At 30.3% G+C, this 12,020-nt stretch overlaps 2 protein-coding genes across 3 annotated transcripts; one reads left to right on the plus strand and one right to left on the minus strand.

The window, feature by feature from the left end:
- The first annotated feature begins 1,448 nt into the window (after positions 1–1,448).
- Positions 1,449–4,009, plus strand: LOC127248279 (psbP domain-containing protein 3, chloroplastic). Its single transcript, XM_051270555.1, has 11 exons — positions 1,449–1,588; positions 1,706–1,778; positions 1,862–1,974; positions 2,107–2,172; positions 2,378–2,458; positions 2,552–2,634; positions 2,723–2,798; positions 3,063–3,181; positions 3,327–3,371; positions 3,561–3,678; positions 3,772–4,009. Exons 1-10 carry the CDS (start codon positions 1,507–1,509, stop codon positions 3,588–3,590), a joined length of 768 nt encoding a protein of 255 aa, XP_051126512.1. The 5' UTR covers positions 1,449–1,506; the 3' UTR covers positions 3,591–3,678; positions 3,772–4,009.
- A 364-nt stretch (positions 4,010–4,373) lies between these two features.
- LOC127248278 (uncharacterized) lies at positions 4,374–7,719 on the minus strand. 2 transcript variants are annotated; one of them, XM_051270554.1, is made up of 8 exons: positions 6,704–7,719; positions 6,450–6,573; positions 6,007–6,145; positions 5,801–5,837; positions 5,477–5,717; positions 5,282–5,383; positions 5,090–5,189; positions 4,374–4,983 (listed from the first exon to the last, which is right to left on the minus strand). In XM_051270554.1, exons 1-6 carry the CDS (start codon positions 6,929–6,931, stop codon positions 5,295–5,297), a joined length of 858 nt encoding a protein of 285 aa, XP_051126511.1. In that variant the 5' UTR covers positions 6,932–7,719; the 3' UTR covers positions 4,374–4,983; positions 5,090–5,189; positions 5,282–5,294. The 2 variants fall into 2 exon arrangements, with proteins under 2 accessions (XP_051126511.1, XP_051126510.1); XM_051270553.1 differs by having other exon boundaries at positions 5,090–5,178; positions 6,704–7,718.
- Between the last annotated feature and the right edge of the window lie 4,301 nt (positions 7,720–12,020).

The raw sequence follows: 12,020 nt of genomic DNA on the forward strand, positions 1-12,020 counted from the left end.
CATTATATATTACAATTATCAATTTTAGTCTAATTAATTTTATTTTATTTTTTATAAATTTTAGCTTAATTAAAATTAAAATTTATCAATTTTAGTTACATGTAATTGAAAAACCAGATAACTAACACGACTATGTTGCAATTAGAATAATTATTCCATACCGAACATAACAGTGTCAATATCCCTATTCATGGTCATATTTAAATTTTTATACCCATCCTCATTATGTTCACGAATCACAGACATAAAAAGATGTGAATATATAAATATATTTATCCATTTAAAAAAGATACAAATTAACAATTTTGTCCTGTAAGGGATGACGTGGTGTAGGGTTATATGATATTTTGAATTTAAAATTAATTTTTAATGTAATATAAAAAAAATAAAAAAATATGTATTTAATTGATATTTTTGAAGAAAAAAAAATAAATTAATAGTAAAGCTAAATATATTTATCCATTTAAAAAAGATACAAATTAACAATTTTGTCCGGTAAGGGATGGGGTGGTGCAGGGTTATACGATATTTTGAATTTAAAATTAATTTTTAATATAATATAAAAAAATAAAAAAAATGTATTTAATTGATATTTTTAAAGAAAAAAAATTAAATTAATAGTAAAGCTTAGGAAAAATTTTCAATCAAGCACACTAAAATTAATTTTTAGTATAATATAAAAAAATAAATAATAAATAAAATTGTCAGAATAATAAAAATAGTACTTTAGCGGAAGCTATGACTGAAAAGGGGAAAACAGAGAAGGGAAATGGGCAGGCTGAGAATCAAACATTAGATCTTTGTTGAGAGCTTCGCAATTAGGCTACACTCTCGAATATTGTTTTGAAGTTTTATTCTATTTATTTATTATTTAATTATCATAAAAATATACTTTCTCCGTCCCGGTCAAGATGATCCTTTTGTTTAAAGACACAATATTTTGTGTAGTATAGATTAGTAAATTATTACTAATCAATTATGATATTATTTTATTATTTTTATATTAGTAGTGATGTTGACATTTTAAATATTTTTAACATTATATATTAATAAAATATATACAATATAGATATCATTTTGTGTAGAGAATAAAATTTTATATAATACAGATAAATAAAAAATTTAATTAATTTATTTATAATTAACTTAAAACTAATTTTATTAGTGTAAGATGTTAGAAATTAAATTAAATTAATTTATATTTATTAAATATATTTAGATGAATAAATTTACTAAAAAATATTGAAATGAGACATCTTTAATAGGACGGATAAAAAAAAAGGGTCATGTGAAGGGAGTATTATTTTATTTTATAAAATCATTTTCAAAATTTTGTTTAAATAAAAAAAAAATAAAAAAATAAAAAAATAAAAAAAAAAAAGAAAGTAAAAACAAACTTAACATTAGCCAAACGAAACAGAGTAGGAGAAGTTATATTAAAATAATAATAATAATCATAAATCAGAAGAAATCCGATTGGCGCAAATCGGTCACTGCTCAGAAGCAATGGCTGCTGTTTCTTCTCTGCATTTCCACTCCCTTCATTCGCTTTCTTCATTTTCACGCCGCCACTCACCTTTGCATCGAGGTTGCTTCTGCATTTCTTTTATTTTGTTGTTTTTTCCTGACTGTTAATCCTAGTTATTTGTTCTATTAGTTCAACAATTTCATGTATTTTGTGCGTTGTTGTTGTCGTCGTTTGAAGTCTCAAGGAGGAAAGTGAATTCCGCAATCATCTCCTGCAGGCAGAGCAATGGCGCTGATCAGAAATGCTCACGGCAATAATTCTGAATTTGGCTCGTGTGTAATTTATTTATTGTAGAAATGTAACGATTTATTATGGTTTGGTGATTGCTACCAGTTCGGGTGTTGTGGAAGGATGCGCTGTGAGAAGGAGAGAGCTGTTGGTTGGGGCAGCTTTTGCTACGGTTGCTCTTCCTTCAGCTAGCTCAGTCGCGCTTTCTGATGAAAATGGTGATTAGTTTCATTAGTTTACCTGTGTAGAGCAAATGGTTGATCTTATTATGTTTAACTTTATCTAAATATTGCTCTTTCATATGGTTTTGATACGGTAATGCGATCCTAAACCTAAAATCTGTTGTGTAGATTTGGAGGAAGGCTTTCGTGTTTACACTGATGAAGTGAATAAGTTTAAGATCACTATTCCGCAAGGTGAGTTGGTTTGTATTAGAGTTTTCAGGAAATATATTATAGAATCCATATTGGCTATGATCAGTTGATGTGTCTGAACTTTGGAAGGAGGAATGGCCTTAATAGCTATTTGCAGATGTCGAGATTAATTAAACAAGTAACCAATTTCTTCAGGTTAATAAAATTGTGCTCAGATTCTCATATTTAGGAATTCATTTCTATGCAGATTGGCAAGTGGGAACTGGAGAAGGAGATGGAGTAAGGGCATTGATTGCATTTTATCCCCCCGAAGCTTCTAATTCGAATGGTGTGTATTATAATGCGATTTCTAGTTGAACCTTTGCTCGAAAAAAATAATCCCACCCTCACCATTACTATTTTGTTCATACTGCTTGTGCAGTGACCTTAGTAATCACTGTCCTTGGGGCTGATTTCACCAGATTGGAGTCATTTGGAAAAGTTGATGCATTTGCAGAGACTCTAGTAGGTTTTAAAAGATGCAATTATGGCGAATGGTTCTTTCAACTCTGTGTAGAGAATCTGTTATTGAAATACTAAATCAACTTTGCAGGTCGGGGGATTGGACAGAAGTTGGCAGAGGCCTCCTGGTGTTGCTGCAAAACTCGTAGATAGCAGATCTGCCAATGGTATGTGAAGCGGTATTGTTTCCTTTCTTTATATATGATCAAGACCTTAGAATCATCAGCAATTCTGTGTTTTTCAAGAACTCATCTTCTGCACTTTGAATTTTTTTATTCTATGTTTTCTGTATGTTACATTTGTAGGGATTTAACCAATTATATGACTGCAATATAATCTTATGATATTACTTCAGATGCAAAGTTTACAAACTTACAATAACAATGAAAAGGTAGAACTGTGTTGCAAAATTAACATATATCTATTGGTAGGTTTGTATTACATAGAGTACACATTGAAAAATCTCGATGAGAGCCGAAGACATTTACTTTCAGTGCTTGGAGTAGCAAATAATGGTTTTTACAACAGATTGTATACTCTCACCGGACAGGTTAGCCTTGCTATAACCTTTATATACTTTATGTAGAAATTGCATCCAGAATGTTATTTATATAATGCAAAACAAATGTTTCACTATACCCCCGGTTTTATCATGAACTAAGCAGTCCCTTTGTCCAATCTTTGATATGATGCAGTTTGTTGATGAAGAGGAAGCAAAATTTGGTCCCAAGGTTCAAAAAGTAAGTCTAATATCAATGAGTTACAGTTCCCCATCAGTGAAGGATTATGATGATATGTAATTCCAAAGAAGTTTAATTACCTGTTATTCTCTGACATATCACATGGATTAGTCCCTTTTGCATAATTATTTAATCAACAATAAGTTGTCCATGAATTCATTCTGCATTATGATATGATCTGTGGTGCAGGCAGTTTCATCCTTCAGATTATTTCAATGATGCATTTTGTTGAAGGCTTTTACTTTGAGCATTTGCCATTAATTTGAAAGTTTTGGAGCATATAGTCTGCACCATGAAATCTTCTCAGGTTAGTTGTCATCATGCAAAACCAATTATAACTCAAAAAATGCAGGCAAGGCAAGCCCATCTTGTTAAACAACTACCGTTTGATTTGTCTTAGGCCAATTTCATGATCGTCGGCAAAACATATCAGGAAACTTTTGAGCCCCGCATATGTCCTAAGGTATCCCTGTCTCTCTGTGTTTTTCTCCCTCAGTATTTAAAGACTTCAGTTTTGATTTGAAGAATTAAAAGTCACTTTGCTCGGAATTGGTTGAGAATCATTGTTGTGTTAGTGTACTAATGACTTGGAACCTAAATTGTTCATATGTTTGGGAAATTAGCCAGTTTAGGAATTAGTTGTTCAAATGTGTGTTTATTTATAAGTTTCTTCTTTACACTAACATACATATGCTAAAACTACATGGCATGATACCGATGATAAAAATGCTCGATTTTGCATCCATAGTTAACAAAGGCATCATTAAAATAATGCCACAGTATTTTAAAAATGATTTTCCTAACTGTTTATTTATAATTACGTGTGTTGGATAGAAACATATCATATACTAAAATCAAATGTTACATATGCGGTGGAGACTATATTATGTGTTGTGTTTGTATTATATTAATATAAATTATATATTGCCACTAATATTATTGTGTGTTGTTTTCTAGCACACTGCGTGTTATTCAACAATGTAGCTGCCTTGCTAGAACCTATATTCATAGAAAATGTAGATTTGGAAATAGGAGTAATATATAGTTCACAGAAATGGAGAAGAACTAATTAAAGACAGAAAGAACCCATCTTTCCCACTTAGATCCTGAGCTTCCTTCTTCACATTTTGAAGTTGAGGCTGCAAATTAATCCGACTTAGACTTACAATAAATGTTGGATGAACCCTAAAAAGTCTGACCTGTCGTTACTTACACATAAGATGCTTGCCCACTTTACAAATACAATGCAGGGATGCATGCAAACACAGTCACCAGGGAGACATATATCTACATATGCCCAAATGCTGTGTTTTGACTCAACTATATAAAAAGAATCATATGTTGATTCCTATATTAGGTAAGATAGTTCTTTTCATACTTCTTTATTCTCCGGTCGGTCGGGAGCCAGAATCCCATTCTGGCCACCACCGTCATCGGCCCATGAGACTCTCCCCACCAGTCATCCATGAGGCTGGTAAGGAATAGACATTAGAAAGATAGATTTACATGAAGCTAGGAGAGGATGTGCTTTCGGCACATTCCATTTTTCGCACTCCACCTTAAGGAGGGGACTCGGGACATTGACTTCTCTGGTGAGCACGGCAAGTGTGACCTGCAGCTTAGAGAACATTAGGAAAAATAGACACACATATATTTGAGCACAAAATCCACAACTAGGCACTGCACAATCATAGAATTCTCCAAAATGTGCAGCTTACCTCTAGAATGCACGACAAATGATTTGCAAGGCTAGATTTGAAGCCCGCCAGTCGAGTGGCAGTACTGCTGCTCTTAGTCCTGCTGCAATCTAAAAGAGAACTGTACAATTCATATAAAATAACCAGAACTAGTGTATAAGATAAGATAACTCTACGCCAATATGGTCCGGAATTAGGAAAAACACAACTTACCGAGACCAAACTCTCACCCAGTGTTTTGATCAGAACCGCTACCAGGCATAAACTGTGGGGTATGCGTAGGTAGCATGAACTGTGGCTGTTGCGGAATAGGTCCTGTAGGGATTCAAAGATGCATTATATGATTCTGAGCTAGGTTATATATTATATAGATGGGATGATGGGATGAGAGTGATCATAGATTATTACCGGTGGGATATGGCGCCGGAATGGTTGGAACAGAAGTTGTAGTTATTGCGTTAACACTAGAAGGTGCACCAAACTGAACCATGTGATGGCCGGGCACTGCATATCCCGGCAATGCCGTATAGCCATGACTTCCAGGAATGCCCTGGTTCACATGACTATAAGGATACATCGAGGAGTTTACTCCTCCAGGGACACCGTACACTTGAAGGTATTGCTGGTTTCCGTACGGACCGTAGACACCCTACAAGACAAAACATTGTTAAGAACCGACACGACCTTTTAACATTGTAGCACAAATCATAGAGAGTTTCTCAATGTGTTGACCTGAGAATAAACATATTCTGGACTGTACGCAGCATACCTGCATCCGTAAAAGTACTAAAATGTCAACCAATATACGCGTAAATATCCCAAATAGTTAAGTAGGATCTTGCTTCTATTCCTAGAGTTATCAAGGATATGTCGCCATAACAAAATACCCATACAATAGAGATGATTTCAACAGAGCATATTATGCAAATGTTTCCCACCCGTAAGGCGAATACAATAGGCCTTGTTGGAATCCATAAGTAACGGGTTGCTGGTAGCCAAAGCTCCCAACATAAGCACCTCTAGCAGTGGCGGTAGTCGGTAAGCCTCCAATGTAAGACGTTGGAGATCTGAAGCGCCCTATGAGCATATACACACATGAATATTGTACAATGTATCAGATTTGTGCTTACCAAAAAACCATCTAGATAGATATGATAATGCCGATACAAACAAAACTGCTATCTAAACTTTTGTCCCAGATTTTCCCCTTTAACTATGAACCAATGCCCTCTATTTCTAGACAGCTCTGAAGACATAACTGAAGAAAAGCTACTTACAATAAACCAGAGCAACCAAATTTTTACACAATGCAAGTAAAACAACCATCACTTAGATAAGCTGTACAAAGATTTATATAGTGCAGCCAGTTGAGGTACATTACCAAAGGGGACTGCCGGGCGAGGTCTCCCGAGCGATGCCAAGTTACAATTTGCTCGTCTCCCATCAATTACCGGAGCAGGATCCGCGCAGGCTCTCCTCGCTGATTCAGGATCCCGAAAAGTCACCTAAACTCTCGACACAAACACCGTCCGAAACCAAACAAGTCAGTCAATCATCCACATTACAAAAACTATAGGCATCAATATATATATATATATGTATATAATGTTCCTATGAAGTTTATGAAGAGCTCACAAAACCATATCCTTTGGATCTGCCAGTGTTCTTATCAGTGATCACCACTGCTTCAAGAATCTCCCCGAATTGCTCGAAATATCGTCTCATCGTTTCACTCTGAGTCTCCCAAGCCAATCCTCCAACAAAAACCTTAGTCAAAGTAGTGTCCCCAAATGGTGAATTCATGTGGTGAAATCCACCCGAACCCGAGCCCGAACCCGGCCCGGGCATAGCCTGATAAGCCATATATATATATATATAGATGATGATGATGATCGAAAACTCAAGCCTTCCTTCCTTCCAAATTCCACCAAACCAACAATATTCCCAATATATATGTGTATATAAATAACAACCCTAACTACTGCAAAACGCCATTAGAATGCTTCACTATAACACATACAGAGAAACTTAAGACAGCAATAACAAATAATTTTTCTAAAAAGAACACATACAAGTGAGATGGAGAAGAGATAGAGAGAGAAGAGAAGGAATCGAAGCAGGAATAGGAAACCCTAATTTGGAGGAGAGACAGAAGCAATACAAGTGGGGATAGTTGGAAGAGAAAAAAAGTAGGAGTGGGATCGGCTGTACAAAGTGGGTATGAGTATGATAGAGAGAGAGAGAGAGAAGAGAGAGGAAGGGTAATGGGGAAAAGCTGAAAAGGCTAAAACATCAACGGAATTTCAAACTTCTCTGATTCACAGTCACCGAGAGAGAGAGAGAGAGAGAGAGAGAGATTTGGCAATAACCTATATATGCGACTGTATTATACTATATACATATATATCTATATCTATATCTATCTGTATGTACAGTGGTTGTAAAGTGATTAGGGTTCGAAAAAGAGGGGTTGGGGTTTGAAATTGCGATCGGGGAGAAGGTGGTGATGATGGAGAGAGATGATCTGGGAGACTGCTGTCATGATTTTTTCTGATTTGTTTTTTTTTCTTTTTTCTTTTTCTGAATTTGGGAATTTAGGGTTTTAATTTAGAGAGAGGGGAGAGAGTTGGGAAGAAGGGATACGGAGGCATGGAATGAGGGGGTGGTGATTGGGACTTGAGGTCCTGGACCTCCCAGACTTGGGGAAGAAATACAGCTTGGATTCCGGCCCACATTCACGCGAATAAATGTGTGTTTTATTGCCCGGGTCTGGACCTTAAGTCCTGGAATTAAATATTCACTGTGCTGGTGGTGTGGATCTGTTTGGGATCTGGAGTCCCGGGATCTTTGGAGGGATAGTAGGTATCTAATCTGTCACCTCTAGGAGGTTGCGAATGGATTGAGTATATTATTTTTAGTAAGAATGGGATTATGTTTAAATTAATATTTTCACTTGTCTGTAACACGCTTTACCAGATGTTCATTTCAATTTGTCATATGATAGTTAATATATTTTTATTTTTAATAAATTTATTAATTTTAAATATATTTAATAAAATGACATTTTATTAAATTATGATATATTTTATTGAAATATAATATTTAAAATAGTTTTAAAAAATATTTTAAATTTATTTTTTGTTAATATTATTTTTTAAATAGAAACAATATCAATTGTATAAAAAATAAAAAAAAAATTATAATTTACTATTGTTATCTTATTAAACTCTATTTTTGTAAATATAAAATTGATTTGTGAGCATCATTTTGTTTTTCTCTTTAACGTTCATTGTGATTTTGATTATCAATTAATCTTTTTTTATAATTCAAAGTAACTAACGTATAACAACATAAACATTTTGTTAAGGGTGTGTTTGTTGGTGGGTTTGGATTTTGACTTAGAGATTTGAATAGTAAAAATTTTGAAGTTGTATAATGTCATAATTTTCAATATAGTATTATATATAATCATATATATAACTAGTGTGTTCACCCGTGCGTTACACGGTTTGTGTAAATTAATAAATTTTATTATATGATAATTTTCTTAATCATACCTATGAAATAAGTATTGATAATATAAATTTACAAACATGTTAAGTGAAAATTTGAATGTACTTCTCAACTATTAATACATAAATTTTCTAGTATTATATAATAAAAACAACAATATTAAATAGATGACAATATATTTAAAAATAATAAAATAGATATATGACAATATAAAAATATATGATTAGTTAAATATGTATATTAATTATTTTTTTTAAGAAAAAAAAATATAAATATATAATCCTTATATAACTTTATATATATATTTAAAAAATCATGGCTACAAAATTAAAATAAATAAGAAAATAATTAAAAAAAATACTAATCAGTTATATAAAAATAAAAAATGTAAATAAATTTTTTAAAAATATATTATTCATAAAACTCACAATATTCTCATATATAGGGGTATAAATAGAGAAAATTATAATTTACTTTAATCATAAAATTAAATCAATTATTTTATTATATTTAAAAATATATTAATTATAATTTTATTAATTATGGTATACTTAATGACATTTAATACATATTTATTTTATTAAAAAATCAAAAATAATAAAAAAAATCAAAAATTTGAGAAAAAAAGATTTAGTGAGATAGACCTGCACCGATCTCTTATATATATATATATATCGATTATAGCAAAGGGTATGGACCCCATCCCTCAAATTTCGGGAAGGATTTGCTAGTCTCCCTTCTACCATTTGTTGAGAGTTTTTTGAAGAGACAAAAGTTTGGCAAGGATTTGGTGACTCTTCCTTCTATTATTTAAGATTTTTTTAAGAGGCAAAAGCTTGGCAAGGACTCTTCCTTCTACCATTTGAGATTTTTTTTAAGAGGCAAAAGCTTGACAAGGATTTGGTGTTGACCTGTCTCTGGTATAGTCCGTTCAACCTTTCACAAGGTTAGACCCACTTTTTTCTTATTTTTACAAAATAAAATCACAACAGTTTATTTTAATTACATTTATTTCTAAATTGTCTTCTATCTTTTATTATAATTTCAATTTATCTTTATTTTATTACTCCTTCCGTCCAGTCAAAAAGTATACATATTTCTATTTTGGGACGTCCAATTACAAAGTAACCATTTCATTAAATACTCCATTTTTTCCACAAATACCCCTACTTTACATCACATCATTACTTTTATACCAAAAAAGTAAGGGCAAAAATATCATTTTATTACTACTATTATTCCTTAATCTCCGCGCCAAAAGTAATTGTATACTTTTAGCTTGAACGGAAGGAGTATTATTTTTTGTCGTTTGCTAATTAACATTTTTGTATTGATGAAGTTAATTTGGTAAGGATTTGATGACTTGGCCAGTTTCTGGTATAAGCTTGGCAAGGACTCTTGGTCTGGTATAGTCCGTTCAACCTTTCACAAGGTTGGACTCACCATTTTCTTAATTTTATTGAATAAAATTACTTTTTTTCTAAGGATGTTTTGAGATTTTTTGTAAGCATGAAATTTACCGCACTTTATTTTAATATTTATTTTTCTACCTTAATTTAAATTTTTCGGAGAAATTATATATTTTTTTGTAGTTTATAAAATAATTTTTACTTAAATGTTATGATTTATATAATATATGATTTCATCTACAATATTTTATTTACTTTTATTTATATAGTATAAAACTAATTTTATTATATATATATATTTATTTTATAAATTATAAATAAATCATATATGCAAAATTTATTAAATATATAATTACACATATTATTTTAAACATATTTTTAATTATATATACACCTTTGCTATACACGGATTTAAATGCTAGTATAATTGTATATAAAGTATCAAAAATATTTTAATATATACAAGAAAGAAGTTTTATGCACGGGTTTAAATGCTAGTATAATTGTATATAAAGTATCAAAAATATTTTAATATATATAAAGAAAGAAGTTTTTAGTTACTATTGGTAATTTGAGCTTTGTGTGAATTGCAGCTCAATATTTGCTTATTCATTATTATTATTATTAATATTATTATTATTAATTAGATCATTTGTTACAATCAGCTTCTTTATTATCTTTATCATTATTTTTTCAGTTTTTATTATAACAAAACTCATTATCTTTAAAAAGAAATACAATTATTCAAATTTATTATATTTTTCAAGAACTGGTTAGCTTTAACAAATTTTTTTTTTAAAAAAAAATCAATTAAATTAAATACTATCCAAAATTTTTAAAAATTTTTAAATTTTAAATTATAAATTTAACATAAATTATATATATATTTAAAATTCATTAATCAATTCTCACACTTTATCTATCATATTTTAAATTTATTTGTTGTTCTCTACCTTACTGGATATATTATTTGGATACAATTTGGAAATAAAAATAATCATTTTTAAGTTATATTGTTAATTATTATGATTATTTTGATGTTACTTTTAGTTAATATATATATGTTGATTGATTCCGTATATATTCAATTATTAAAATTTATATAGATCAATAAAATATTATTATATAAAAATATTATTAAATAATAAAAATATATAGAACTATGTATAGTTAAATAATTTATTTATATATTGATTCTATGTATTATTACATAATAAAAGTATATAGAAATAAATAAATTATTATATATTTATAAACTAGTAAAGGTAATGAGTTGAAGGTGATTTACTATAACGGAGATAAATGAAATAATTTGAATATTGTGGTGGATATGACGTGGATGAGAGATAAAATACATAATGGGGTGGAAGTAATGACCTCTAAGGTGTGTTTGTTTGGGGGATTGGATTGGATTTATACTATTCATCTAATTTTTTTCCCAAAAAAACATCAAATCAAACACCTATTTTTTATTTTTTATATTATACTAAAATTCAATTTTACATTCAAAACATCACATCAACACTTATTTATATCACATCATACAACTATTCAAATTCAAAATTTTTACTATTCAAATCCCAATTCAAAATCCAAATTCCCAAACAAACACACCCAAATGGATAAGAGTGGCGAGGGTGTCTTTGGGACCCAATTGTAAGTCACATTAATATAATTTGTTGCTAAATGTATATCCATATTATTTTAAAATTCAATATCATCAATTTATAGCATATTTATAGAATAGAAATATTATATTAAATAATAAAATAAATTGTGTTATTAAGCAACAACGTAGTAATAAATTCGATCTTTTTTTTCTTTTTTATTGAAAAGGCTTCTTATGTAATTATTTTTCCTCTCAATTAATATTCAAATATGTTTAATTTTCACGATTTTTTAATAAGTACATATATTATAAAATATTACATCCAAACAACTACTTTCTATATAAAGAATATTATGAACCATTGTTTATTTGTGTTTCAACATTTATTTTTTGTATAGTGTTTAACATTATATATATATAT

The sequence above is a fragment of the Andrographis paniculata genome, unplaced genomic scaffold, assembly GCF_009805555.1.
Source record: "Andrographis paniculata isolate CXL003 unplaced genomic scaffold, ASM980555v1 Contig33END, whole genome shotgun sequence".
Taxonomy (NCBI): Eukaryota; Viridiplantae; Streptophyta; class Magnoliopsida; order Lamiales; family Acanthaceae; genus Andrographis; species Andrographis paniculata.

What these genes read in the sequence shown, in the direction of transcription:
- LOC127248278 (XM_051270554.1), bottom strand. Translation starts at nt 6,931, where the DNA reads ATGGCTTATCAGGCTATGCCCGGGCCGGGTTCGGGCTCGGGTTCGGGT. An exon ending in TCGCCCGGCAGTCCCCTTTG is followed by an intron (nt 6,146 to 6,449) that starts GTAATGTACCTC and finishes ATATGCTCATAG; the next exon opens with GGCGCTTCAGATCTCCAACG. An exon ending in TCCGGCGCCATATCCCACCG is followed by an intron (nt 5,384 to 5,476) that starts GTAATAATCTAT and finishes GAATCCCTACAG; the next exon opens with GACCTATTCCGCAACAGCCA.
- LOC127248279 (XM_051270555.1), top strand. Translation starts at nt 1,507, where the DNA reads ATGGCTGCTGTTTCTTCTCTGCATTTCCACTCCCTTCATTCGCTTTCT. An exon ending in GCTGATCAGAAATGCTCACG is followed by an intron (nt 1,779 to 1,861) that starts GCAATAATTCTG and finishes GATTGCTACCAG; the next exon opens with TTCGGGTGTTGTGGAAGGAT. An exon ending in ATGCATTTGCAGAGACTCTA is followed by an intron (nt 2,635 to 2,722) that starts GTAGGTTTTAAA and finishes TCAACTTTGCAG; the next exon opens with GTCGGGGGATTGGACAGAAG.